The sequence below is a fragment of the Scleropages formosus genome, chromosome 4, assembly GCF_900964775.1.
Source record: "Scleropages formosus chromosome 4, fSclFor1.1, whole genome shotgun sequence".
Taxonomy (NCBI): domain Eukaryota; kingdom Metazoa; phylum Chordata; class Actinopteri; order Osteoglossiformes; family Osteoglossidae; genus Scleropages; species Scleropages formosus.
The window spans coordinates 31,402,626-31,425,832 of NC_041809.1; the positions used below are offsets into that span (position 1 = coordinate 31,402,626).

Here is a 23,207-nt window from a genome sequence, read left to right on the forward strand (position 1 = left end):
GATGGTCAGATGATTAGGGGAGCTAGATTAAGATACCAGTGACAATGTGCATTAGTGTATTGTGTGTCTGAGCGCATGCAAGGGTCTTTTTTTCTGTCTGCTGCATTGAATTTGTCAGTGAAGCTCACTCAGACATTAGTGGTCAAATAAATCATATGCCTGTAATGAATTCCCATGGAAATCAGCTGCACTAATGGTTCACTCCAACAGTCTGACCTGCTAATATTCCACAGCACCACAAGTTAAAATACATTATCATAGAAGTCAACCACACGCCGCCAAACCACTGCCACCAAATTCTTTCATGTGGGCTCGAAGTCCCGCATTTTGCACAAACAATTACTGTGCCAGACAAAAAAAAAAAAAAACAAACATCAGTGAGTTGTATTATTACATTCAATAATTATCTCAAAGGATTGCGCTGCGTCCAGATTATCCCCCTATATCCTGTAACAATCTTAAGATCAATGATCTTTTATATCCAAGTGGATTTTCTTTTGGTCTGACTGAATGACCTAACTCAAAACAGAACTGGAATATTTAATATAACACAGGAGTGTGGTACCAATAAGGTAAAACTATATATAATGAAAAGATTTTATGATATGCATGTGTCATTAAAAATAGTCGCGCGTGTGGCCATATAAACACATACCCGTGTTGCAACATTTCTGTCAAGCTTCCTTAATTTTGTACTCTTGAAAGGAGTAGAGACCTGGAATAATTTTCTCTAAGATATGTGATGGCCAATAATGTAGTAAAATGTAATTGTGCAGGCTTCGCTTAAAATCAATTAAACAGTAACACAGTATTTAGGGTAATTGGGTGTTATGAATGGGAGTGATGAGGTCAACTTTATACTGGGTACTGGTCAAACTTCTCCTCTGCTAGCAATGAGCATCTGGACACAGAGACGGTCTCTCTTCCCATATCGCTGAATGAGCCCCATTTCATCCTCACCTCGCTTGGCCATATGGTTCCAGGCGTGGGGTCACTGATCCTGGTCAAGCGGCTGACGGTGGGGGGTTATTGGGAGGGCAGTCTTCTGAAGCCTCTAAGGAGGGAGGGGCTCTGCATCTTTTAGAAAGAAACAGCTTGTGAGCTCTGTAGCAATTGATCATAAACATGCGAAAGGCTGTGCAGATGAACGACTGTTTCATCTCTACAGCCATTCTCGTCTTTTTTCTCAGATTTCCATGCAAGTCCCCGGAGAATCCGCAAAGACACTGTTGCAAGGAACTGTCTCCAGTTTTCCCTTTCAATGTGTGTCTGTGACAGTCCTTAAATAATGGATAACTTCCGCTATAATATCACCTATTACAAAGCTGCAGTTCTGGCTGACAGAAGTGCAGTGCTCATTTTCTCATAATTTCTCAGTTGGCATTTTATCAGTCTTTATTTTATTGACTTTGTATGAAAATTGCTGGAAAATAGGAAAATAATAATTATGTTGCTTAGCCGACATTTTCATCAACTTTTCATATCTTACCCAATTACACAGATTAATATTTTGCTTGCACCTCCGTAGAAAAGGAGAATAATTTTCAAGGGTATTACAGCAGGCACCTTTTGAAACTCATCATAACAACTTTCAGGTTATAAATCTGCGTCCTTAACCGCTACTCTACCTGGTGCCCTACGTAGAATTATTTACACAAGTACCCTTTGCGAATTGTATTTGGCATTCACTACAATTTAACTGTCTAAAAGAACACGAAAAGCACATATGAAATGTTTGACGTATTTTGTAGGAAATTAACAATATGCTGACAGTGCATGGACTAATAATATCTAGAGATAGAAAGGGCAAAAAGGCACTGCCAAAGTGTTATGTATACGGTCATCACCTTACAATTTGAAGGTCCGTGTTTGAATCCTACTCCTGCTGTAGTACCTTGAGCGAGTTACTTACCCTGAATTGATGATACAGTAAGATTAACCTGCAGTACAAATGTGTAAACACTGCAGTTCATTACCTAATTGTTCACTGCCTTGGACAAAGTTTTCACATAAACAAAGGATAATAATGAAGTGTACATTACATCTTAATTAATTTCAACAATGCATTTTGGTCTTTTTTTCAAACACACAAAGGTTTACGCTTTCATGTTAACACATAATTCAGTGAAACATTTTATAATATTGATTTAAAAACGGGTGTTTTGAGTATAAGCAAGCAGTTTTCGGACTGTTACTGTATATATCAAGGACTAGTTCTTTGTTGACTTAATTACAAGCACCAGCGACTATATAAGTAACGCAAAGGTGAGCGGTGTAGTATTGACAAACCTTTCAGATTGCTGCTACTACTCCATATCTTCCAAATAATTAAAAATATTTCTGTGAAAAACACCTATTGATGACATCACGAAGACAACTTTTGCCTCAGAAGCGATTTTCAGTACAATTATTGAACTATTCGTAATGGCTATCGTGAAACTAAATGCTTTTTTTCTGCGGCTAAACGAAAATCACACTTTAAGACACAGTTTCAAGGCCAGACTGAAATCGTACGTTCTTGTGGTCACTTGTTAACTTTTGCGTTCGTTTTGTAAAGAACCGTTTTGACGTCACACAATGGTGGGTTGCGGGGGGGCTTTCGCGCGCTCGCACGCAAACAGCGCGTGCATCCTCACCTGTTACCCGCCATTTTTAAACGCTGCTCAACGTTAATCTGTAATTTAGAAAGGCGACAAGACATAATGTAGGTGTGTTGCAATTAACAGCTGCTTTAACGTGACTTTTTTGGAATTTTCACTAAGACCCTTTCGTAAAATCACACATCATCATCAGCAAAAATGACCACCACGTGCCACTGAAGCCTCCAGTTTCATTACTTTATTCGAGAATGACAAAAAACGTTGAGTGTTGCAGTTTGAATTTGCCTCATACACAACAATGTATTTTAAAAGGCAACGACGCCGTCTTGCGGCCGTTCTAAATGTAATGGAACGGGGGTTCTGGGAGCGTGTGGGCGGGGCTACGGTCTGCCGTCAGGGACAGTCAACCAAAGAGTGACGTAATGTCCCAGTGTTTGGGCCCCTGGATACAGTGTTTGCCGGCATGCGTTTATAATGCGTCCTGTAAAACCGTTCCCAAACTCGAATTTATTAAACACACATTAACCTTTAATTATAATGTTAAACGTTATATGCCTTCCCGAACTGCAAAGCAGCGCCCATTATATAAAATATCACCAAAATACCAAATCATTATATTATCATTATTTTATATTTAATCATCATTAAAACTGACACGGTTGTTGCAATAGTTATCAGTTGTTATACAACTTGGACAAGCAGTTATGGAAAGCAAAAAGGGGAAAGAAAAACCCGAAAATATAAAAAAAAAAAACTGAAAAGTGTGATGGAAACCTAATGGAAATATAAGTATTTATTAACACAGCTTTACTTAATATTAATTTCAAAATAGTGGTAAAGTAAGTTATTTCTTTCATTATGCTGAAATAAACATTTGCACATTTCCGTTATTTATATACTTAGAAGATGCTTTTATGTAACTTCCACACTATTTGCCCATCTGGATGGAAACTCTAGAAGTACATGTTAAGATCCCTTCTCTGAAGTAAAACAGACAAGTTTTAATCAGTTCTAGTAGGCACAGGTTTTGTTTGTTTGTTTAAAGTGTGCCATCAATATTTTACATTTACTTGTGGGAAATTTGTTTTACTTCATTATATTTTAGTTAATAGTTTTTTCTGCAAAAATATGAATTTTAGCATTACCAAATGCTATACGTCCAGCAAAAAACTGTTAAGTTGAATAATACAATAAACAAACATGATGTATATGTAACTGATGACATCTGTTTATGAGTTATGAAAGTTAAGTGAACATGTAAAGTAATTTAGATGGAAATGTTTAGTAAACATATGGGGCCAAGGCTTAAAGTACTTATTAAATGACAAGTAGATAAATCTTTGCTGAAAAGAGAAACTGCATTTCTATAAACATAATTTGCTGTTTGTGAGAAAGTGTCAGGCAGGTGCCACGGACCTGTTGGGTGCAAATTTTCACGCTCTCCTGTTTGTTTTCATAAAACATGTTTTGCCTCGTACTCAAAATGAAGGACCTGACATCAGATAGATGTGATGTGACACTGAGAGAGTTTGTCAGCGTGTTCCTTGACATGTTCCGGTAATGGAAATAGATGCTTGTGGAGACTGTGGAAGGATTTGTGGCACAAATGAAGCAGCTATGGGGAAAGTAATTTGTCAGCATTTCTTTGTTATAAAAAAAATTGCTCTGGTGTCCTCCTCACTCCTTTTCTACTGGTCTTCTTAACCTTATCGCCCTCTGTCCAACCTCCCTCCACAGCACTTGTAAACTCACATTCTGCTCACTGTTGAATGAAGAAGGGGAATACGGCACGTGTGTCCGTTGAACAAAGTCCCAGAGGAGTCGCCTGAACAATAACTGTAGCAGATTGGCGTGTGGCAGTATCTCCCATCTCCATAGTGATGAGAAAACGCGTTAGGGAAAGGGTGGGGGAGGTCACAAGGACAAGGCTGAGGGCCGACATCTGCCACACTAGTCCTCAGAGACTCTGACTGCATCATGCTGTCAAGGGTCTGGTGTTGAGGATTGGGCAGCAGCCATCTGCGTTCCTGCTGACGCACGATAGACGTTAGGTGCCTTTAAAAAGACCAGACAGAACAGGATCATTCAGCACGAAGGAAGTGAGGCAAAGCACACAGGACACAGTGGGTTGGCTTATTCTCTGGCTCTCGGTCGTAGTACTTGAAGTATTTTTTGCAGGTGAAAGGAACTTAGCTCTGCTGATTGATATTATTTGGGGAATTTTTTAGTCTGTAATACCAACAATGCCAAGGGGATTTCTGGTAAAGCGAAACAAAAGGACTGGTCCAGTCTCCTACAGGATACGGGAAGAAGACTCTTTGGGGGAAACATCCCTGCCGCTTGGCTCGGCCTCCTACGCATCCTGTTGTATGGAGAAAATAAAGAAACCGGCAGCCACCCAGCCCTTGGTGTGTAACAGACAACTTGAGAATATCCAAAGTCCGATACAGGAGATTTCCAAAGATTTCCACACCTCTTCTGTTAGCCTAACTCCAGCTGTCAGCCAGGAACACCTGCAGAAGCACCTTCTGGCAAACTGTTTTGATAGGACACTCAAGTCCAGCTTCCTATTTCAAGCAGAATCTTTCTCAGAGCCACACCTTGGCAACTTCAACATTTCCAAATCACCAGCAAAGTTTTCAAAGTCTTCTGCCGAGATGACCGCCAAACTGGGCTCCCAGGGCAGTGCTCCAGCACTTTCTCCGGTCAAGCAACCAACTTTACTGAATGTTGAGGCCAAGCTGGTGAATCCTAATAGGCAGAAGCTTTCAGGTGTTCTTCCAAGTGGGAAGCTGCTGAACTGTTGGGACAAAGTGGCCCCAGAGACCATCTTAAGGTTGCAGGTTAAAGAGGAGGATCTATTGGAAGATAGCAAGCAGCAACCAAAGAGCAGCATGCTTGGGGAGTTCATTTGTCAGCTCTGCAAGGAGAGATACTCAGATCCATTGACCCTGGCACAGCACCAATGCTCCCGCATAGCACGAGTAGAGTACCGCTGTGCTGAATGTGACAAAGTCTTCAACTGCCCAGCTAACTTGGCTTCCCACCGGCGTTGGCACAAACCAAAGGAGGTACTGCCTGACACAGTCTCGCAGAGGGGCAAGAAGACAGAACCCAGTATGCTTCCAGTCAATATCCGAAATGGCACTGCACCACCTTCAAAGCAAATGGATCCTCCGTCTGTGGAGGAAATAACTTTTAACTGTCGATTTTGTGGTAAGAAATTCCGACGACGGTCATACCTCCGCAAACACCTTGCACTGCACAACAGAAATGCAGCAGGGTCACAACAGAATCAACCTTCTGCTGTGGAAAATAAGGCAAGACCAAACTGCAACATCCCAAAACATGGTTCTCCAAACTCACCGGGTCCTTTCAATCTGAGATGGGAGTCATCCCAAGTTTCGATCTCAGATAATACTGAAATGTGTCTGTGTAGATATTGCGGGGATTCGTTTTTCTCCTCTCCTGGGCTGATGAGACATATAAGCAAGTGTCACCCAACAGAAACAAAAGGAATAACATTTTTGCCCCAAAGGGTTTGAAATATGCCAGAAAAGGCCATTGTCCACTATTCTCACCTGCAATCTATATTTTTCTTTTACACATCTGGTGTGACAAAAATTTACAAACAAAAAACTATTAATTTCTGAGCTTTTCTTAATATTACTTTGCTTTACTAAACAGGAGAGGATGGTTATTATTGCTTTTATGATATGAAGTCGAAATACTGCTTTGTCAGGAAAAAGTACCTAAAATTGCTTGCTTGTTCAAAACAAAATTGTCTGTAATGATGTTTCGTAATAGTTTTACTCAAATGTGTAAAATCTATAGCAATGAACCTATTTTTTCAATCCACGTGTTTATTGTCTAATAAATATTACTACTAAGTCCAAAGACATGCTGTTTGGGTTCCCCCATAGTCTGTGAGTGACAGAGAGAGTGTGTGTGTTCCACTGATGTATGGATGAGTGACCCAGTGTAAGTAGTCTATCTAGCAGTGTAAGTCACCGTGGTGAATAAGGTGTGTTGGTTGATAGCTCTATATACATAGAGATCGTTGGAAGTCGCTTTGGAGAAAAGTATCTGGTAAATGAATAAATGTAGATGTACTAAGAACTCAAAACATTTAAAGATTTTAGTTTTGCAGCCTTCTGGTAACAACTCCAGTTCAGTGTCATCATCTGTCTGTTTAAGAGAGATGGCTTGCTGTCATTTTGAGGGAGAGGTTAGTTAACTGCAGACTGGGGTCAGGCTCTTTCTGTCTGGGTCCCCCCTCCCTCCAACGGTTGGGGCCACCAGCTGGGAGCCTCATTAAACTTGACTGTGTTCAATTTAATCACTGCGGTTGGGGACGAAGGTGAGACTGGTCATCCTCTCGCTCAACAAGGATGCAAAAGGGTTGCTGCTGACAACTGACTATGTTCACCTTGTGAGCTGTTTAAACATTCTGTTATTTGACCTAATCAGAGAATTCAGTTGTGAGAAGAATCTTTTTCCACAAAACATTACAACATGAGAAAAAGTCAGTAGAAAAAAATATTGCTGTAAATATATGTCGCTATCATGCTAATTAAATTGAGGGTGTTTTTTAAAATGAGATGGATGGATGGATGGATGGATGGATGGATGGATGGATGGATGGATGGATAGATGGATGGATGCATGCATTGCTTGGTCTCAACAGAGTGCCAGATTGTGGGAAAAAGTGCTTTAATGCTCAGTGTAAGTCAAGTGTTTTGGACAAAGACTGAATTTAAGGGGCATCAAAAATGTGTTGTGCTCATTCCCAAGTATTTACAAAATGTTCCTGGTAAGACTACTATTTAAAAAAACTGAGAAGTATTATGCCAAGATTTATGCAAAAAAAATAAATAAATTGGACCAATAATACAAAGGTGGGGCACTTGTTGGTTTCAGTGGTGCCCAATATAAAATGGGACAGAATCGGAACACCTGGATTTACAAGCAGTTAGTATATGCATAGCAGGACACGCGAAGACAGAAAGGCACATACAGTTCAAACCGAGGGCCCCATTTGTCACAGGGCCCAGGGGAATTTTCAGGATGGACGGTTGGGCCGCCCCGGAGAATAGGGGCTGAAGGCACGGCACCAAAAGCCACACAGCCCTTAGGAACCAAGTGCCAGGGCTCCAGTGACAGATGTTCTGGGGGTAGAATCTCAGCTGCAGGCCGAGGAGTCTTTCAGTAGGGATGCTCAAGGGACCGGTCAATGGGCTTCCAACTGCCCCTGGCAGCACCAGCTGGGGAGAATTTTCATTCATAAGGGCTGGCTTCATATCCCGGGGGGGGGCAGGGATAACAGGCTGGTGCATCCTTTGGTTCTCTTGTTGCTTTTCAGGCTCTAGAGGATTCTGTGGCACTTATAAAGAATCAGCAGCAAATGACCTCAGAGACACAGTACACTGTCAAGGTGGATACTGTCTGGGCAGCTCAGACAACTACTCCTCCCTCATGAGCCACCGAAAACCTTCCAAATCTGCCTGGCATGTTACATCACTAACCACTAATGATTTTGTTTCGTTCCATTTTTTATATACTGTACGTATTTTTTTTTTTTACTTTTCCTTGTTTCGGGAAATACTTTCCCCTACTTCCCATGTTCTTGCTCTTTTATTACTCAAGAGAAAGCTGTTAAGCTTTTGATTTTAGGCATAAAGGAAGTTCACTGTGTTACTGACCAATATTTACATTTATTCATTTAACTGACACTTTTCTCCAAACAAATTACAATGTTAAGGTTACAGTCATTTATACAGCTGGGTAACTCTACTAGAGCAATTTAGGGTAAGTACTTTGCTCAAGGTTACTACAGGCAGAGGTGGGGCTCAAACCTACAACCGTTGGATCCAACAGCAGTAACTCTGGCTACTATACCTCAGTCAGAGACCTCAGTCAGTCCAGATCAGGAGCAGCATCTCCAACACCACCACACTGAGCACTGGGGCCCCCCCAGGGCTGCGTGCTCAGTCCACTGCTATTCACTCTGCTGACTCACGACAGTGTAGCAATGCACAGCTCGAACCACATCATCAAGTTCACTGATGACACGACCGTGGTAGGTCTCATCAGCAAGAATGACGAGTCAGCTTACAGAGAGGAGGTGTAGCGGCGAAAGGACTGGTGCAGAGACAACAACCTGTCCCTGAATGTGGGCAAAACAAAAGAGATGGTTGTTGAGTTCAGGAGAGCATGGAGCGACCGCTCTCCGCCGAACATCGACAGCTCCTCCGTGGAGATCGTCAAGACCACCAAATTCCTTGGTGTTCACCGGGCAGAGAACTTCACCTGGTCCCTCAAGACCAGCTCCATAGCCAAGAAAGCCCAGCAGCTTCTCTAATTTCTACGTAGGTTGAGAAAGGCCCATCTCCCACCCCCCATCCTCACCACATTCTACAGAGGGACTATCGAGAGCATCCTGAGTAGCTGCATCACTGCCTGGTTTGGTAATTGCACCGTTTCGGATTGCAAGACCTTGCAGCGGATAGTGAGGACAGCTGAGAAGATCATCGGGGTCTCTCTTCCCTCCATCATGGACATTTACACCACACGCTGCATCCGCAAAGCCACCAGCATTGCGGAAGACCCCACGCACCCCTCACACAAACTCTTCCCTCTCCTGCTGTCTGGCAAAAGGTAGTAAAGCATTCGGGCTTTCACGGCCAGACTGCGTAAAAGTTTCTTCCCCCAGGTCATCAGACTCTTCAAAACCTAGGACTAACGCTGGAACTATTGTCCTGTCTTAGTAATTATTGTCTTGTTTTAGTAACTGTTCTAATGTTCAGCACTGTTTGCCCAAGCCTTGCACTTTATGTAGTCTGTGTCACTAACTGTGTTTTATGTAGCACCATGGTCTTGTAGGAACATTGTTGTGTTTCTCAGTGTATTGTTGTATAGGGTTGAAATGACAATAAAGCCTCTCTTGACTATACTGCCACCTGTGCTCAGTACATCTGTTCATTTAGCTGTTGCTTTTTTTCCCCCTGAGCAACTTACAATTATTTACCCATTTATACAGCTGGGTAATTTTACTGGAGAAATTTTAGAGTCAGTATTTTATTCAGGAGTACTACAGCTGGAGGTGGTAATCAAACCTGCAACATTTGGGTCCAAAGGCAGCAGCTCTAACCACTAGGCTACCAGCTGTCCTGTGTGTATGACATAATATATATAATACAATTCAATGAACTTTCTTGGAATTCCTCCATTAAAAATTACCCAACTGTGTAACTGGGTGAAATTATTTTTTAGGATCATATAACAGTGTACGTTGCCTTGAACAAGGCAGTGTAAATTACACTCTGTCTTTTAGACTATTTTCTGATATGTGATGATGATTTCTTTCCCTTTATGGGGATATTGGAAGACATGTGGTAAGTGTGCAACAATGTACAGGGGGGTTTTAGAGCAATAGAGAGTTGGGGGTGGTTGAGTAACAAAGGAGCCCAAGCCAACTGTCCACAGTCAGTGTTGGGCGAGGGTGAGGTGGGGGGGCTCACACGAGACAATGGGGCACGTGTGTGTGACACTCACCAGCGGCAAGGAGGATGATGTCCGCAGACACACACTTGAATAATTATTTAACGACCGAAAGCTGTTTCCTTTGACTATTTTAAAAGCACACAATGGAACAGCAGCTGCCCCTGTCTCAGCCCTCCCCTTTGACCTTTCCTCAAAGCCCTCAGATTTAACACTCCATTGACAAATGGTGACAAAATTAATGTAAATTAATATCAGCTGTATGTTAAATTTACATTCTTCTTCTTCTTCTTCTTCTTCTTCTTATTATTATTATTATTATTATTATTACAACAAAAATGATTATTGCAGCCCTGGGAAATGTCTACAATGGAAGTTTCACTTCCAAATATTACATTACTTTGTAAAGGTTTCATAACTTATATCAGGGCAATCAAGGAAAACTGAACTATTGCTGCAGAAATATACATTTTTAGTGACCAAAACAAACATTTCGATAACTATAACATGTTATCTGGATTTAAGCCAATTCAGAACAGAGTCTGAGAAATACATATATAGTAAGATGGGGTCTTCGGGCAGTTCAGTACACTTGTTTCCCTTCTAAATGGTCATTGCTGTCATCATCCTTTATTTATGTAACATCTTTGTCCAAGAAGACATACAACATTAAAAAATTAACTTTTCACTCGAGTGTTAAAAACAGTCTTAGAAGTATACCTTCATTATTACCTGTTATACAGCAGATTATTCTTACTGGAGTAATTCAGGGTAAGTCCTTTCCACAAGGTTACAACAGCAGGAACCAGAGTTAGGATTTAAAAAACTATAGTTCTCTCTATTGCTAGACTACATGAGAAATATAACATCTCTAAATGACAAAGTTATGTCTAGAATAGATTCATTGCTCTTGTAGTATCAGAACGATGAAAATAAACATCTGTTTGGTTCCACAGACCGAAATTTGTAAAAAAAAAAATATGTCAACAGATTTGTTATGATCTGCAGTCCTAAAATACAATGCAGTTCAAAGTATCATTTATAGAGCACAGGGAACTAGTAGAGGTTCCACAAAACGAAATTCAATCACTCAGCTCATTTTCTGTCAATGTAACCTCTGTAAAATGTTTTAAAATATTACAAACAGAATATTTTTTTCCAGAATGCAATATTCCAGTATTGAAATTGTAATGTTTGTTGGCAGTTTATCAGTTATTCACACTAAAATAAAACCTCAATCAATTGCTTTTATTGTCAACAGCGTGTTTTTGTTTTGTGAATGTAACTAGGAGCGTGTGAAATACAGTCATGGAAGTATACCTTCATTTGTACATTATTAAATATTAATTTTTAGCTGCACAACTGTGTACGAGTAGCAGCTCATAGATAGTGGGTGGATGATGTTGTTTTCTCAGCAATTTATTTATCTGACACTTTGTCCAAGGTGACTTTCAGAGTTAGATAATCCACTTTAAAATCTTTGACATGGCATTTATAGAGCAGGGCATTCTTACTGTAGCAGCTCAAGGTAAGAACCTTGGTCAAGAGTACTGCTTTTCAGACTGCATGCCAACAGAGTTAAAACTACGGTACAGAACTTGAGAGTATGGCATCAAAACAAGCCTGATTGAATTGTTCCACTTTTATTTCATGTCTGAGAGCGTGATGGTGAGGGAAAGCAGCCAATACATGGACATGTACTGGCAGCAACAATGGGCTTCAGGGGACTCCAGAGCAGCATGCCTTGTGCCACTCCAGTCATGAATATTCATGAGCATCCGAACCTGAATAATACTTTCACACAGAGACATTTAAAACATTTTGCACATGTAAAAAACAACTCGGACTTAAACCATTCGACTGACTGGCAGTTGCACTCTCCTTGCTCATGAATATTCACAGCCATCTGTTTTTACTGGAACAATCTGGGCATCCTGAACTTCTTTCAGTTTTTCTTCTTTGGATTTTATCAGTGACTATATTGTACTGTAGCGTAATGTACGTCGATGTTTGTTAAATGTTTGAGGCATAAAATGACTATCGAAACTTTAAAATGTTGAACTGAGGGAATATAAAAAAATCTAATACTGTGAAATACATAGAGAATTTGATAATGCTCACTGGCATGCAATTTTTAAAACACAAAACTAATTAGCTGTTGCATGCAAGACAAATTACAGATAAAAATAATGATAACTGATTGAAAGGATAATACTCACGATGGACTAATGAAAAGTGCAAGCACATAAAAATCTTCCCATTTTATTTATCTCTTGTGTATCGCTTTCGGCATGATCCGTTATTATCTGCTGCGGGTTCCACTTTCTACATGATAGAATATCTAATGAAGATTTTTTTTCCCTTCATTTAAACTGATTTGGAACTGATCTGGGTGAAACATATCTGTCGGACACAAATACTGAAAATTTATTCATAACTGTTGGTATACATGGTAAACAGAACATTTTTTGAGCCCTTGTGCAGCACTTCAGGAAATAACAAATGTATCAATAATAATCTTTTGTAAAAGGAAAACGATACATTTTACTAGTGAACTGCATTTCAGTAACTTGGGGAATTCATATTTAATTATTACACAAATAAAGCATTATTATTTGCAAAGGACTGTGTTTTTTTCTACCAGATCTTTCATTTTATAGATGCCCTGCAAGGATTGTTGAACTTCATGGCTCCTTACTATATTTCTCCATCCGTCAAACCTTCAGATTTTCTACCTACCTCTTTGACTGTTATGGACTATTTTGCTAGAAAAACATTACCCTTCATTATTTCTCTGTCGCTCCCTGTTTTCATGGAATATTGTACAATTTCCATCACTCTTTATCTTCTCCTTTCCTCTTTGCTGTTTAAACAAGCGGAACGTCCATCCCATCCATGTAGCACTGAAGCAGCAAGTTCACATTCTCTGAACTGTCCCCATTCTCACCTGAACGCCTGTAGGATTTGTTAAAGGTGTGTTTCATACCGCACTGCTCCTTACCAACACCACCCCACCTCCATGCACGCCATTCAACTCTCTGCTCACCTCCTTGGTTTTTCCAGAACCTCCAGTCTTTAACAGCAATACATCAGTATCATCATCATCATCATCATCAAGAACAACATCATCATGTCCACCTTCCTCTTCATAATCTGTCATTTTTCCAGAGGTTTTTCAACTGGCTAGACTCTAGCTACTTTGAAACCATTTTACACACTGCTACCACTTTTTCCAGATCCCTTTGTTTATTTATCTGACATTTTTCTCAAAAACAACATGCAATGTTTGGCCTCTTAAAAATTTTACCAATTTATGCTCTTTGCTGATTTTTTTTCTTTGCAGAAGCAATTCAGGTAAAGTGCTTTGCTCAATAGAACAGAAGGTCAGATTCAACCCAAGGCAGCATTCCAGCCATTACAGTACCTGCTGAATGGTACCAGCTGTGCCAATAATTTTCCTTTGATTCAGGAAACAAAAGGTCTTTGCAAAGACGTCATTAATCCTTGTGAAATATTGACACTGGGATTTATGGCATCCGAGCAATATTTTACAGCAACGTTCCATGTTTATTAATCTAAAAATTTGTTACACCACATTGTCTGCGTATTCAAAGAACTGGGTTTCTTTGTCTACGTACTTGTAAATGTGCCACATATAATCATTTTTCTCACTCTCTGCGTTTTGATGAAGTACTTCACCGTTCTCAAATAATTGACACAATTTGCATTTATTACACTAACAAAAGATTTCTGGCAGTTATGACACATTAAAGATTTGAGGTCTGCCATTAACCTTAAGAAGCAGATGAAAGTTGATAAAATCCTCCAAAATGGAATGTCCATTTGCCAGTGCAAATGTTCAGCTCACCACTTAAATATAACTCTACCACTGAGATACCAGAAGCCAACGTGCTGCAAAAAACAGTTGATTTCCTAAAAGAATCTTTTTATTAACTTGGCAGTTTCCATCTGGCAAAAAAACAAAAACAAAAACAAAAAAAACTGCCAGAAGATGCAAAAGGGAGCCAAAATATTATTATTAACATACATATAAAATTAATTGGAAACAAGTGCTTTGAGTGTTCTGTATTTATAAAACAGAATCATGGCTATTCACATAGATTAGTAATAGCTGTAAAGCAGGCTGAAAAACAATGAAAGACAGATTTACTGCACATTAATTATTTTAATGGTACATTGCTTGAATATTTTATCAAACACAGGACCATTTATTTACATAATAGAGTACGCAAATTGCAGGCAATGTAAGACAATGATACAGCTGGTTCGAAAGCGGCACGGTCCTTTAGTTCAGCCTCATCGAACACATCTATGCAGTACACCAAGGAAACAAACAGGCTGACTGCGAAAAAAGGATGCTGTGAACTAGAATGAAAGTGACTCAGTATTTCCTCTTATCAAGTGTACGTTTTGCATATTCAGATTAAGTAAAGTCATACAGTATGACTAAATCATTATTGTGTAACTTCAGAACTGACGACTCGCTTCGCAAGGAATATTTAAACGGGGTAATGGGAATACTGGTGACTCATTCGTGCATGCCAGCCTTTCTGAGAAATGTCTTGAGGTACATATCATATGTTGGAATGTAATTCATAGCATTTTCCAAAATTAAATTACCGAAACGTTATACCAGATTCAAAAAACTTAATGTGATTGAACTGGCCTATTTAAACAATTTGCTACTGGGTATAGAAAGTCCAAAGAACAACAGGGGCTATTTTTATTGTTCGATTGCGTCCGACCACAGTACCAGACAAGCCCATGACAGTCGTGAAGCTCAACAACCACAGCGGCCCCTGAGTTTCAATAAGGCAATAAGAGGAACTCATGCTGAGTGCAGTTCTGCACAGCAAACCCTGTTCCTCATATGGTGTTTTGTATCTAGGCTGTGTTATTAGTGAACACTGTTTCCATGGCAGCAAGAGTGTGAGGTGTAAGTGCTGGGAGTCAGGTTGCTGGCTGCCTCCTCCAATCTATGCTTGCTCTCCTCCCTGTGACCATGAGCATGTCAAAGAGCCATTGACTGGCGCGGCTGTGTAATGGGAGAAGGGGATGCCCACCGATATCTCCGCAAGGCTGCCTTGGTATTTCTGAAGGGCAAAGGGAGCAAAAACAGTCAGAGATTGAGAAGGAGGTCTGCTGGGAAATCCTGATTGTATGTTCAGATATTGCTGTTTCATCAGCTGCTGTTTAGAATGCGCTGCAGAGAACAATGAACTACGTCACAAACAGTGTGTGGAAGCATCTCTAGCTCTAGAATAGAGAATGTAGTCACACTCCTACGGTGAAAAATAAGGGAAATGAGAAAACGTAAAAGAGGATTTAAACTGTATTATATTGTCCTGACTTTTTAAAAATGGGATTCAGGAAAATGATCTTTTTTACCTTGCTTCAGTGAGCAATCAAGCAAAACCTATTAACGTTCTTTCTCACTGCTCTCCTCTCACTGAGCTACTTCTTTCAGGTGAGTAAGGTTTCGACTGACTTGTCATCTCAGGAGCAAACATGATGCACGGCATTGTTTTCATTCACTGCAATGCACTGTGGTGAAAATAATGACTGACCAGCAATCAGTGAGAAGAGCAGTTACACTTGTATGTGAACACAGCATTAAACTGAGCTTTGGGAAGTACTAAGTGCAACAAAAGGTAACACTCTAAAACCACCAGCAAACAATCTGAGAGGTGACAGTAAGTAGATTGTATCAAATAAAGTGAGTAACAATACAGTAAACTGACCTTTTAAGTGGCGTGAGCTGAATGTGTAATGGGGGGAGCTGTGCCATATGCTCTCTCCTTTATTCTGCGGGTCTCCTCATCCTACTCCCAGGTGGGTCTTAAAAAAGTTCAAGTCAATAAGGTTGTTTATGTTTTTCATTATTGTTACCATTAAACTTTGCTGGATGAGCTTTCAAAACGATGACATGATAAGATGAACAAAGCAGTTTTATGTAGAGGGACATAAAACCCCCATCTTGGACACACACAAGCCCTTAAAATGTGAATTTTAGTTGTGTATTATAAGAGAGTATGCAACTGCACAAAAAAGTCAAACCCAAGACATTTCTAAAAAATTGAGGATATGTTGACTGAACAAAAAGTACCCAACACTGGTGAACACTGGACATTTTTGTCTATGATCTTGGTCCATGAACGACCACACGTGAATGTACTACACTAATGGGTCCGGAAAGGGACATCAAGAGCAGCCTGAAGTCCTGTTTCGGTCATAGTACAAAAAAGTGTGGTTACTCATCCTATAGTAGGCTTTTAATCTCTCGCTGCATTTAGAAATGTGAGATTTATGGTATTATTGCCTGCCGTTGACTCATATAAAAAATAAACCACAGACGTGAGTACTGATTACAGCAACTTCTCCCATGGGCAGTTTGGGACAGAATAATAATTCACACTGTGATTTAATCCAAAACGCTGTGTGTGTGTTTATGAGAGAATAATGACTCTTGAGGACTTTGCCTGTCTTAGGACAGGGACTAGACAAATGGCCTGGTGAAGGTGGAGGCTCAGCTTGCTTCTGTAATTTGCTCCTCTTTCTCTAGTCCTGGGGGTAAATGTGCAGGCATTAGGGGTCTATGCACTCTTGTGGCCTTCCACAGCATTCTCTGTCTGTGCCACCATGTATTGTCCTTGTGGAAAGGCAGGGAGACGATTATGATTCCAAAGGGCCATTACGAATTATGACACAATTACCGAGCGGGACAACATGCTTACAGCTGCACAATCAGTCTCAGGCTGTCTGTGAGGAGCTGATGAGGGTAAAGTAGCATAGGGTGGACATTATATCCTCTTTCTTCACACTTAAAATCTCATGGATCTCACTGCAAAGGCTGACTGTCAAGAAAGCCACACAGCCTCTGACTTCAACACTTTTACTCTTGCGTACTCTTCACATGTGGCAATCTGGCCATCTCAACCCAAGAAAAGGATAAAATAAAGCAGCAGCATGTCAACGAGATAAAAAACATCATGCAATCCATCTACTAACACAGAAAGTCTAGTATATTACATGCTTTGTCATATATCCTTCCCTTACAATTAGCTGCTTGCCCTCACCAGGGTCGTGGGGTCTGGAGCCTATCTAGGAATCACTGGTCGCAAGGCTGGGGGGAATAGTCCATTGCAAGGTTGCCACATTCACCCATTTACACACTATAGGCAATTTAGCATTACCAGTACACCTGAACTCCAAGTCTTTGGACTGTGGGAGGAGACTGTAAGAGTACCCAGAAGAAGCCCATGCAAACACAGGAAGAACATACTAACTCCAGATAGATTGAGCCAGATTTGAAACTTCACCCAGCTATGGCACAGTGAAGCAGCAGCCCTACTTACTGCACCAGCGTGCCACCTATCCTTTGTCACTATTTGCTTATTTTTCATTGAAAATTGTTACATCATGAATAAAATTACAGTTGGCAAACCACTGACTGTTCACTTAACACATTTCATAAAATTAATTTACATCTACACAATTGCCCTGTTAACAATTAAAAGGTAAACTACAGGTACATGAATAGTTGACTGATATGTTATTATACTGGTTATTAATCACGTTGAAGCCTGTAGTTGTACTTCAGAATTATATGTAGCTGTTCACATTGTCATACTTGAGATTAATAAGTGTGGTCTTGGACAAATAAGTACTGCAGGCCCAGGTTTCGTAGGGGTTTCTCTTCCACTTTCCACTTTCGCTTCCACTTTCCACAGTTTGCAGACCGATGAGGGTCTAAAGAGCAACCTGAAAAGCAAGCAGATAAAACTTATGGTATCTAGAAGGGTAATTTAAACCATCCCTTAGAACTGGCATGTTTAAACACACATTCTTCATCACTGATGATGTTCCTATTGTAATGCTCAAAGAAACAAAATTAACTACCACAACAGCTCAATTAAAAACTCATCATATAGATTAACTCTAAGTGATTAAATATGTTTAAGCCTCCCAGTTGTCAGACTCAGTAAATAGCAATTACTGGATGATGAGTTTGTAATGTTGATACAAATGCTGAATAACTGGCTGAAATACTCATCCATTCTCTATAACTGCTGTGTGACATAAATCCAGGCAAAGACCACAGCAGTATTGCTGAAGATGGAACGGCAGGTTCATGCTTTGAGCTTTCTCTGAATTCAATGAGCACTTTTCCATAGCCCGTCCGCTGATAGCGAGGCAAGGTCAGAATGCATGCCATGCATGCAGTAATTCTCCGCTGAATCTGCTGACAAGGCAAAAACAACACAAGAGGACAGTGGTATAACTTTCAATTAAAGCAAAATGAAGACCAGCATTTTGAAGTATAAAAATTATTCTGACTTAAATCCTTCAACCACAGCCATCATATACATTGATAGTATACTACTCCTGGATGATATCATATTGTATAGCATACCTGTATAGCAAATATAATAGTGTCAGATTTTTTAGTTGTTTGTGCAAGTTATAAGAGCAGTGACAATGTACTGTCATATATCCCATTGAACATAAAGAGCTCAGTACAGCAGAGTTAAAGCAAATTCATTTGCAGCCAGTGTGCCATACATTCAGAAATTATGATTAGAAACTGCTGTTTGGACCATGACTTATTCCTTTAGAACTCACTTGTAGAAAAAAATACAATTATAGATGTTTTTTTAAATAAAAAGGTATTGACAAGAAATTGTATGCCTGCACAACACGGCATGATAAAGGGCAGCTAGGCAGGGATAACTAGTAGTGTTGTGATTAGAGCTACTTCCTTTTGAACTAAAAGTTGCAGGTTTCAATCCCACCTCTAGCTGTAGTACCCTTGAGCAAGATTAAATTGCTCCCATAAAAATTACCCAGCTGTGTAAATTGGTAAATAATTGTAGGAATCTTAATATTATAATTTGCTTTAGAGAAAAAAATCAGCTAAATTAGTAAATATAGAACAAAGTGATCTTCAACTGAATGGTTATATTAATATTTTAAACTCAAACTATTGTCTACTGATCAGAGATCATTGCATTCCCTGTATTATTTTGTGTTTTTCAGAACTCTTTGCTGCAGTATAGGTTTTGATCTGCTGTGAGGTCTGGATTATGTACATGTTACAAGACACATTACACTCTGCTCAGATTTCTCCTCAGAGACAGTACTTGGCAGGTGCAATGATCACCTTTTTCTTTGGGCAATCCATTTCAAAGAAGGAGATGGTGTCCTTGTGGTAGATTTCATTTCCTGAAGGGGGCCGAATATTACACTTGTTCTGGCGAACAGAACCCGAGAAAAATGAATTATGCATGAAACTGTAGCTATTTAAAAAAGCCAATCAACTTAAATAAATAAATGTAAATGTAAATGTAATGTGATGTAGATGTTTGCCCTTTAAGTAAAGAAAGGTCTAAAATGTGCCATTACGCAAGTTCAGCAGGCAGCATCATGTCAGCTGGCTGCAAAGAAGATTCTTTAAAACCAGAAAATGAATAACTTTATCAAATGTATATTTTATTGATATATATTTATATATGACAGAAATTTTCAGCTAGACAGAATCATATCAATAATCTGTAACATTCAGAATACTTGAAATACAAATTTAAAAAATGTTACAAGCCTAGTAACACCTTGCCTGGTCTGTTAACCAATCACAAAGCAGTTTACACGACAGCAACCAATCGTGTAGCAGTGTGCACGCTATGGGGTGAAAGAAGGGTGGTTAACTGGCCTCTGTATACATACTCAAGGTAGAACTCAACAGATGTAGAGAATGGCAGGGCAGTCAGCTCCCGGGGCAGGATGAGAAGTACCAGAACTTTAGGCAGGGTCACCCAGCCCTTTGCCCTCTGGGTTCTTCATGAGTACAATGTCATCATGGCGATGATCTCACACCTGGCTGCTGGTCACGCAGGGGGCCGAGAGGGTGCCATCCAAACTGTCCTGGCGGTGCTGGACCAGGAGTGCAATGGACTTGGTGTGAAGGTGTCGGTCATGTTGGCTGGCAGCGGTAGATGGAGCACACAGCACACAAAGTAAATCCCATTTCATACCAAAAATCAGCAAATCCTGCAATTTTTCCACTAACATTCTGCAAAAGAAACACAGAAAAAGGCAAAATAAGGGAAGTAAACAAAGCTCTCTAGGCTGCAGGTAGATGTTGGCAAATAGTGGATTTTTTTTCTGGAGACCTTTCACAATCTAAGAGAGAAGAAAAGGAGGACATTCTCTCCTGGTTTATTTTACACAAACATATAAATATTGTGTTTGGAAACCTGCGCGTAATGCAGCAGAAATGGATTTTATCCAGTTCATTTGTTCCTGGCCTTATAATTTAGTGAAGATTTTCTTCACAGCCCACATAGCTGGAGAAGAGTGCCAATTCCATTACATCTTTCTGGCACGCAGTGTTTCACAGAGCTGGTTCCACACTGTGACAACTGAGGCTAATTCCATTCATTCACAGGCCGAACAGCAGATTTTATAAAAAATTATGATTCTAAATTTAATTCACTAACCCTCGCACTGCTGAAGTTCTGTTAAAACTGCTCCCTTTTAATAAGTTTGTTCCATCTCCTCTTAAACAATATTGAATCCAGCATGTCACGCATAATGCCCAGCATTTTCGCAGTGTAAAAACTATATTCACATTAATCAGGAACAGTGGGTAGCATAGTGGTCAGGCTTACAATCTGAAATTTTTTAGTGTGAACACAACTCTGAGGCAGCACTGTTGATCAACGCACTTACTGTAAACATGATACAGTAACAGTACCCTGGTGAATAAGTGGATAAATCATTATAAAGATGATTATCTAACATTATATAAAGAATGCTGGGCCCAGGTGTTAACCAAATACAGATTAATGACAAATTACAACAATAAATGTGTTTCACTCTCTTGAAATGGTAACATTCAAATACTGTTATATAAAAATAAAACTGATCATTACGTAATGGCTTAAAAACATTTGTCATCTGTTGCTCGAGACCAAGGGTTATAACCAGACTTGATATAAATACCAATATATGTGCAAAGGTAATGATACAAACCCTATACATAAAACAAAGCCTCATCAGTCTACCTTCCTGTTTTTACCTGTCTGAGACTGAATGAGGCGATAGGTTGTATAATTCTTAAAGGGAAATATGACATACTGTATATTACTCATATTTTATGACTAACATACTGTCTGTAATTATTATTATCCATCCATAAATCCTTCCATCCATTGTCAACAACCGCTTGTTCTGAGTGGGGTCGTGGCGAGCTGGAGCCTTCCCGGCAAAATTGGATGCAAGGCTGAAGGGGTGGGGGGTACACCCTGGATAGGACGCCTGTCCATCGCAAGGTACCAAGCAGGACTCAATCACCAGACCTGCCAAACAGTGAGGCACTGGACAAACCTGCTGTGCCACCCCATTATTATTATTATTATTATTATTATTATTACTGATTTTTTGTTGAACAGGAGAAAATGTAATCCACAACCACTCAAACCATTCAACGTGGTATTATGTGTAAGCTTTCGTGTAGAGGAGAGCTGCTTGTAGTCATCATGGATGTTGGCTTCTAGGGCGCAGCTGTTTATGTTGCTAAAAGTCGTGTCGATAAACACCTGGGTAGTTTCGGTCGAACCAGGCAGCAAAGGCACGGGGTAACTGGGGACGTTTTTGTTGCTGGGGAGACTGACTCCACCTTCTGCCTCTCCACTCCAATCAGAAAGGCAAACGGCTCCCCAGCAATTTGTGCAGCAGAAGTAATAATTCAGGGAAGTGTTTATTGCTAATTCAGTTTGCTCACTCAACGAGCCGTAAGGCTGTAAGATGAAACAACAAAAGCTAAAATGCCCGACAGCAAGCATAGTGTAAAAAGACAGAAGACCCTCTCTTCTTCTGACGTCAGTGCAAACTGCTCATACTTTTCGTTTTTTTGTCTCTCGCATAACAAGTGAGTGACGAATACCATGAATGACTAATGGAAGAGTCACGATGAAGATGTTCCAGCTGACCAACTCCACTGTTTACTAGATTGTGGAGGTCAGCTGATAATGACACTGTAGCACGAACTGTGACTAAACCACAAGGTGGAAAATCAAAGCTCAACGTGCTGCTCAGTTCCTGTATACAATTTACAATATATGCTGTACTGTTAAAAATACTGATACTCTTTATTTGACTGGGCCACCGCTCTCTATGCGAAATGGTATGAAGTAGTACTACGTGGAGCTTGTGCTGTTTTCAGGTTGTTCCAGAGCGATCTTAGTTCAAACAGAGAAAAAAGTGGCTTTAACAGGCATGTTATAGACACACCTACATATTAATTGATGAGTATTATCCATCTGATGTAACTTCAAGGGAATTATTCTGATTATCACATTATGGACTCTGATTATGTTCATGTGCTTCATCCAAGCAGCAGCAGCAGCCTTAAAAGATTTCAAAGTTTAAAAAGTAAATGCCAGCTAATCCCCAGTGATGATGATATATTATAAAATTGCAGCGTACCTTAGGGTATGAACTGGCCTTTGAGTTATTGCACACTAGCCAGACCTGCAATAGAGGCACAGGGAACTAGCTTGTGTTCCCCTGGGTGGGTGACATGTCTGGGGCCGTCTCACCGTTGCTCACACCAAATCAGGCCGTCACGATACCTACGGGGTGAAGAGCACACACCTGCAAGCGTGTTACACTGCTGAATGAAGCCTGCATCTCGGTAAGGCAGGAACACATGGGTTCTTCCCAACATGGACACTGGCAGAAATGTTCACCCTTCTTGCGTTGGTAATGGGCATCCTTTGAGGAGGAGAACTAAGAACTGTTTATCTGTCCATGACTAAACTGGGATAAAAAGAGGAAATAAAAGCATTAACAAAAAATATGGATTGGTTTAAAAAACCTCTGAGACTGCAAAATCTGTTAGCTTAAAATAATAACTGAACCAAATCTAATCCAAATCCAACATTCATTTGAGGAGTAGCAATGCAGTTACACACACGCTCTATTTACAGTACACATATACATATATAGAGGGTATATTCTGTATATATACATAGACATATATATATAAATCTATGTATATATTCATATAAACATATATAGGCAAAA

General features: G+C 40.0%; 2 protein-coding genes and 1 long non-coding RNA gene across 5 annotated transcripts in view; 1 reads left to right on the forward strand and 2 right to left on the reverse strand.

The window, feature by feature from the left end:
* sipa1 (signal-induced proliferation-associated 1) overlaps nucleotides 1-2,506 on the reverse strand; it is a 40,168-nt gene extending 37,662 nt beyond the window's left edge. For all 3 annotated transcript variants that reach the window (XM_018752137.2, XM_018752139.2, XM_018752141.2), the window contains exons 1-2: nucleotides 2,290-2,506; nucleotides 961-1,077 (exon numbers count right to left, since the gene is read on the reverse strand). The gene's annotated coding sequence lies outside the window, so the exon portion shown is untranslated. The remainder of the gene's footprint in view (nucleotides 1-960; nucleotides 1,078-2,289) is intronic.
* Nucleotides 2,507-4,843: 2,337 nt separating this feature from the next.
* LOC108934172 (insulinoma-associated protein 1a-like) lies at nucleotides 4,844-8,961 on the forward strand. The gene is made up of 4 exons (XM_018751702.1): nucleotides 4,844-6,139; nucleotides 7,963-8,034; nucleotides 8,578-8,705; nucleotides 8,808-8,961. Exons 1-4 carry the CDS (start codon nucleotides 4,844-4,846, stop codon nucleotides 8,959-8,961), a joined length of 1,650 nt encoding a protein of 549 aa, XP_018607218.1.
* Nucleotides 8,962-18,092: 9,131 nt separating this feature from the next.
* LOC108934291 (uncharacterized) lies at nucleotides 18,093-22,945 on the reverse strand. Its single transcript, XR_001966116.2, has 4 exons — nucleotides 22,776-22,945; nucleotides 19,845-20,190; nucleotides 19,282-19,371; nucleotides 18,093-18,360 (listed from the first exon to the last, which is right to left on the reverse strand). It is a non-coding gene; the product is annotated as an uncharacterized LOC108934291 (long non-coding RNA).
* Nucleotides 22,946-23,207: the final 262 nt, after the last annotated feature.